Below are 6,067 nucleotides of genomic sequence, written 5' to 3' on the forward strand. Positions count from 1 at the left end.
CTCTGTGGGACAGAGTCCCGATGTCACCCGTGGGAAAAGGAAGGCGAGGGGCTGGTGGGAGCACGCAGGGGGGCTGCCAGGACTCTGGGTGGTCTCCGGGATAGCGGGGAGGGGGCTTCACTTTCCCCACGTGTAAAATAAGGGGGGGGGGGACAACCTTGTTTGTTCCCTGTGAAAGGGAGGGGACAGGAATAGCCACCCCCCCAATCCCACAGCACCGCCAGGAGCTCCAGCCAAGGGGGTGCTGAGCTGCACCACGGCTCGGTTTGCAGGATGAGCCCTCCTGGCCTGGCAAGTAGGAGCGTCTTGGGTGGAGGGTGCCAGAGGAAATTTGGGGGCCTCTGGAAGGGTGCGGGGGGAGGCTGGGGTTTGTTCACCCCTTCCCCACACTGGAAATCCTGAGCGTGCCTCAGTTTCCCCACTCAGTGCTTGCGTGGGAACCAGAGCAGGGCGAGGCGTAAGCAGGGTGTTGAGGGTGCTGGGAACGCCCTGTGCCGGGCAGGATGGGGCCAACGGGCCACGTGGGGCCGGTTCAGGCGCCATCCCCAGCAGAGCCCAAAATACACCGGGAGCCCGGAAGGGCCGCAGGGCTCGCTCTGGGGAGGGCGGCTTCCAGGGCTGGGAGCAAACCCATGGCACCCACGGTGGGGGGCCAAGGTGCTTGGGGGGGGGGGGGCTGCATGTTTGGATTTGGGGTGCTGTGCACATGCACGCCTGTGGATGCATGTCCCTGTTGGCTGGGCTGGGGTGTGCATGTGTGTGCATGCATCTGTGCACGTGTGGGTGTGCACACATGTGCATGTGTGTGCGCCCCTGTTGAGGGGGTGCACGTGTGTGTTGCACCCTTATTGCAGCCCATGTGCATTAGTGCATGTGTGCACATGCATGTTTTGGAGGAGCGCATGCGCAGCTGGTGCTTTGTCGTAGGTGTGCTTGCACGTGTGTCCACCAGAGCGTGCACGTATACCCGTGTGCGTACCCTCATTGCGGTATGTTTGCATGCGTGCATAAGCATGTGCGTGTACACGCATGCATGCACATGCAAATGCGTGTGCGTGCATACGTGCATGCCTATGTGTGTAACTGCGCATAGGCATGTGTGTAAGTGGCTGTAGGCACGTGTGTAAGCGCACATAGGCACGCGTGCATACGTGCGTGCATGTGTGCACACGAGTGCATGTGCGCACACACATGCTAAGCGCACGCACGTACCGCAGGCTGCAAGCGCGCATACGCGCGCCCAATCCCACGCGTGAGCGCGCCCAGCCGTGCACGCCCGCCCAAGGCCACGCGTGTGAGCGCTGCATCCGTCCCAGCGAGGCGGCGGCCGGCTGGCGGTGAGCCGGGGCGGCGGGGAGCAAAGGAGGCGGGGGGGGGGCCCAGGCCTTGGCCGGGGCAGGCAGCGGGAGGAGGAGGAGGGAAGTGCGGCTCAGACAGTGCGGCGCCAGCAAACACCTGCAAACAGCTCCGGGCACACAATGGCAAATACAGGTGGGGAACCACGGCCTCCGTCAGCGCAGCCGATTGCATCAGACTCCCGCTCTTGCCAAGAGGCGAGCGAGCGAGCCGGCCTGGCCGGCCACCGGCACAGCGGGGGGGGGGGGGGTGCTTGGCCTTCACCCCCACACACCCCCCCCGGGGTTATTTTTTTTGCTCTCCTCATCCTCTTTTTGCACCCATGCGACGTAGTTTGGAAGATAAAAGCAAAGCCCGGTTTGCTCGGCGGGGGGGGCCGGGGGCATTTCTTACACAAAATCTGCCCCGCAAGGTAAATCCCAGCCCCGGCGGGGCAACAGCAGCTATTTTTAGTCGTGTTTTTTTCCTTTTTTCCCTTTTTCTTGGGGTTTTTTTTTTTAAATCAGGATTTGCTAGGAAAGTGCCGGCATTACGCCTCAGCCCAGGCTGGGGGTCCAGGCAAGGTTTGTGCCCCCCCAGCCATCCCCGGGGCCTGGGAACAGTGGGGCGGCTGTTCCAGGAAAGGCGCCGGGATCCGTCCGCCACGGGGGAGGAGGCGATGGCCCTGGGAGGCTTCCTGGGAGCCAGCGCCAAACCCTCGCCCTGCCAAATCCCAGGGCCCCCCAGGGAGCTGTGGCCCCCGGCCTTGGCCCAGGGAATCCCCTGCCCTGACCCCCCCGCAGCGAGGGGACAGGGGCCACCTCCGCTCCCCCAGGCTGGGAGTCCTTCCCCCCCCGCCTCCCCAGTGCCGTTTCCATCTGAAAAACCCCAGCAGGATGGTTTCTGCCACCCCACCAGTGCCTGTCCCCACTTCTCCCAGTAACCCCAGCCCCAAACTGGGCTCATTAACTGCTCCTGCAGGTCTGGGATCTCCACCACCATCACCCCAGCTGGGGGACCCGTTGCAAGCCAGGGTGCTCGCACCAGGGGAGCCCCATTTTGCAGCTACCGAGACCCATCTCATTCCCGGGGTGCTTTTCCCACCCATCCCAATTAAACCCCTTTGGCACATCTGCAGCAGCACAGCTGGAGGACCACGACACCGGGGTGAGCGTGGGGACGCTTGCCCCCGACCCACCCTCGGCTTATCCTCCCAAACTAAAACCCAGCAGAGATGGCAAAAGCCATTTTTAGCCATTAAGGGTAACACCAGCTCCGTTCCCAGAAGCGGTGGTTTCTAGCCTGCTGGGACAGCCCCGTGTCACCCCATCCCACCTCACCCATGGGTGCCAGAGGGTAGCCCGTGCTGGGGGAGCCTGGGGAAACAAGGCCAGGAGGAGGGAGGGATGTTCCCAGGGGTTTGCGATCCCGTTGGACTGGCTGTTGCTTTTCAGATGCCCCATGTGCTGCTTTTCCCCATGGAAATGCCCACAGACAAGGGGTGCTTGGTGGGTGCCAGCTGCACCCTGAGCTGACGCTGGCCATTGTAGGGGTGGGGGCTGAAGCCAGAGCATGCGGAAGAAGGTTTGGATCACCCCATGCCCCAAGACCCCCTCCTGCCTTCCTCCTCCTCCTCCTATCTTGCAGCCCCTGACCCCTTGCAGCTCACCTGGATGCTGCAGCACCCTGGGGACACCCCAGTGCCATGAGGTGAGCACCCACACCGTGCGTGGCTGAGCCCACGCCAGCAAAGCCAGAGCCTGGCACAGGGGATGAAGATGATGGTGCTATAGGTGGGGGATTTTAACTTAACCATGGGCAGAGCAGCCAGGCCTGACCCCGATTGCAGGCAGGCCAGAACCTTCCCCAGGGAGCAGGATCTGGCCCAGCTGTGCTGCAGCTATGGGGCTCTGCAGCTGAGCTGGCCAGCGGGTCACATCTGCTCCAGGGCCAAAGGGAAACCACAGCATTAATCCAAGAGGAAAGAAAGGCATTTCTGCCCCCCAACACCCCCTCCCTGGGGTGCTACTCCCCCCCATAACCCCAGGGGGCTCCAGGCCAGGCAGGGGGTACACGGTGCAGATGCCACCTGGGGAATTGCAAGGCTCAGAGCAGCCCCAATTAGAGCCAGGACAGCTGCAGCCCATAAACTCCTCTACCCTTGGGGGAGCAGCATCACCCCTTCCAGCCCAAGAGAAGCTCAAACCCAGCCCTGAGGCACCAGGCAGCCCTTTTTGCAAGGCAGAGAGTAGAAGCCTGGAAAAAGCATCTTTTCCCCCCTCCCAGGGCTCCAGCTACACCTCCAGATGGTCCCCGGGGCTCAGCAGCGTCTTCACTCCTTCCATATCAGATAAACGGAGCAGCACCCAAAATAGCTGGCAGACACCTCCGCCGGGAGACGACAGCCTAGGGTTAATTCCTCCCATACCTGAGCTGACATTTCAAAGCTATTAAACAATTAGTGAGATTCCTACTGTAACCCTAGAAGTTACAATCGAGAGGGTTCAGGGGGCTCCCACCCCCAGGGTGCTGCTCTCCCACCCATGGGTGCACCCTGGCTCCCTCCACCCCAAGGATGGGGAAAACATTCAAACCGACTTTTTTTTTTTATTATGTAAAAATGGTAACTTTTATAAAAAGTTTATAAAGCAAGTACAAGGCATGTTTGCAGAAATTCACCTTCCTGCACAAAAGGTACAAAACATTATACTCTAGTATAGAGCTCCACAATACACGAGGCCGTGGCCCCAGAGAGTTTGGTTCATACTCGAGGATGTGTGTGTGTGTGAGTCGTGTCCCCCCCCTCCCCAAAACCCCCTAATTCCCCCCCCCCATCCCATCAAACACCTTTAAAAAAAAAAGGACTCGCTGCTATAATCCAAAAATATACAGACAACCGCCTCTTCATCAGTCTATCATTAAAAATGTCTCATTTAAGGTTCGGGTCCAAAGTCCTGCGAAAGCCGGGATGCTGCACTCCGGGTTCGGAGGGGGGGGTGTGGGGGGGGGATGCTGGCGGTGGAGGGATGGAGGGGGGTCGGGACCAGCCGCTCCCCGCCTGCGGTGCCCGGGCCCGGGGGAGGCGATGCCGGGGCCGGTAGGTCGCAGACAGCCCGGCGCCACGGAGGAAGCTGCTATTTACCTCCGGCTGATAACGAACCAGGAACCGACACTCGCTGCCTGTTTGCTAATTGGCACCGGGAGGAGAGAGAAAAAAGGGGGGGGGGGGGGGAGAGGGAAGAGAGAGGGGAAAAAAATGTAATTAGTTTGGGGATAACTCTAGGCAGATAGGATGGGGGATTTGGGGGTCGCGCGAAATGGGGGGAGCCGGGGGACCGAGTGGTATCGGGGCTGGTATCGGTCCCCTGGGGATGCTGGTGCTGGGGGGGGGAATTGGGGAGAGACTCACCTGATGGAGGAGCCGTTAGTGACACAAACTTCTCTCGTCTTTGGAGCAGAGTTCAGAGGCGAGGTCGGCCGCCTGCGGAGAGCGGGGACAGGACTCAGGGCCACCCCGGCGGCGGGGGGGGGGTCCCCATCCCTCCTCCTCCCCCCCCCCCACCGCATGCGGGACCGCGCATCACCCCCAGCCCGACATGAGTGCCCCCCCAGCCCCAAGCAGCCCTTACCTTCAGGGAGAGCAGGGTGGCCTCGGAGGAGGGGTCGCGGCCCTTGGCCCCCTCCAGCACGATCTGCAGGTCGAAGATGTAGTCGATGACGTGCTGGAGGATCTCCATCTGGCTCACCTTGGTGCCTTGCGGGATGCCCGGCACCAGCTCCCGCAATTTGGAATAACAATCGTTCATATCGTACAGTAAGTTCATGGGTTCCTCCAAGGCCGGGCTCTTGTTGCTGCTCCCCCGGGCGATGGCCAAACTCTGCTCCGAGAGGCAGCACACCGCCTCGTAACAGCTCCGCACCGACCGCACCGGGCTGATGGCTTTCATGGTGGGCTTCAGAGCTCGGCTGGGGGATGCAGGGGCAAGGTGGAGGAGGGTGGGAGGGAAGGGGGGGGGGGGGAGAAGGAGGAGGAAATGCCTGGTCGTGTCGGTGGGTGTCGCGACAGCTACAGCTCTGCTGGGACCTCCGAGCCCCGGGACCACCAAAGGTTGGAGCACCGAGCGCTGGGAGCGGCACCCCCCCTCCAACCCGCCACCCCTCGGAGCTCGCTGCTGCACTGGGCTGGGGGGGGCCCCGCGCCGCCCCTGATATAGGCAGCGCTGCGGGGGCGGGCCCCGCATGCAAATGAGGCGTATGTCCCACCCTTTTTATGTAAATGAGGCACTAAACACCACCCTTGCATGTAAATGAAGCGAGAGACACCACCCCTCCTACACCCCCCCCCCCCCCCGCCTCCCCAAAAAGTGACCCTTGGTGGCCGGGGTGCTCCCACGGGGGACACACACACACGACCACGGAGGTTCCCATCGCCACCCCATAGCCAGACCTCACACCCACCCCCTTGGCGAGGGGATTCCCCCCCCCCCGAACCCCACGGACACCCCAACCCCTTCAACCTGCGCCCCCCCCCCATCCCAGTGAGTCCCCCCTATTTTTAAGCAAGACGATGGGGGTTCCCCCCCCCCGCCCCCGTTTTTACCGGCCGGTCTCGTAAGGAAATTAGTGCCGCCCTGTTCCTCAATCCGCTTCTCATCTGACCTCCAGACTTTCTGGCGTCAGGAATTATCTTGTGACCAGCAGAAAAAAATTAATTGCGGTAAAACTGAGGTTA

At 61.6% G+C, this 6,067-nt stretch overlaps 1 protein-coding gene across 1 annotated transcript; it reads right to left on the reverse strand.

Annotated features, from left to right (window-relative positions):
* Nucleotides 1-3,925: 3,925 nt before the first annotated feature.
* ID3 (inhibitor of DNA binding 3) lies at nt 3,926-5,531 on the reverse strand. Its single transcript, XM_054802401.1, has 3 exons — nt 4,965-5,531; nt 4,745-4,816; nt 3,926-4,522 (listed from the first exon to the last, which is right to left on the reverse strand). Exons 1-2 carry the CDS (start codon nt 5,280-5,282, stop codon nt 4,760-4,762), a joined length of 375 nt encoding a protein of 124 aa, XP_054658376.1. The 5' UTR covers nt 5,283-5,531; the 3' UTR covers nt 3,926-4,522; nt 4,745-4,759.
* Between the last annotated feature and the right edge of the window lie 536 nt (nt 5,532-6,067).

This window comes from Grus americana, chromosome 23, assembly GCF_028858705.1.
Source record: "Grus americana isolate bGruAme1 chromosome 23, bGruAme1.mat, whole genome shotgun sequence".
NCBI classification, from domain to species: Eukaryota; Metazoa; Chordata; class Aves; order Gruiformes; family Gruidae; genus Grus; species Grus americana.

Coding starts and splice junctions, on each gene's coding strand:
- ID3 (XM_054802401.1), bottom strand. CDS start 5,282: ATGAAAGCCATCAGCCCGGTGCGGTCGGTGCGGAGCTGTTACGAGGCG. Junction 4,817..4,964: donor CCACCCTGCTCTCCCTGAAG/GTAAGGGCTGCT, acceptor CGCTCTCCGCAG/GCGGCCGACCTCGCCTCTGA.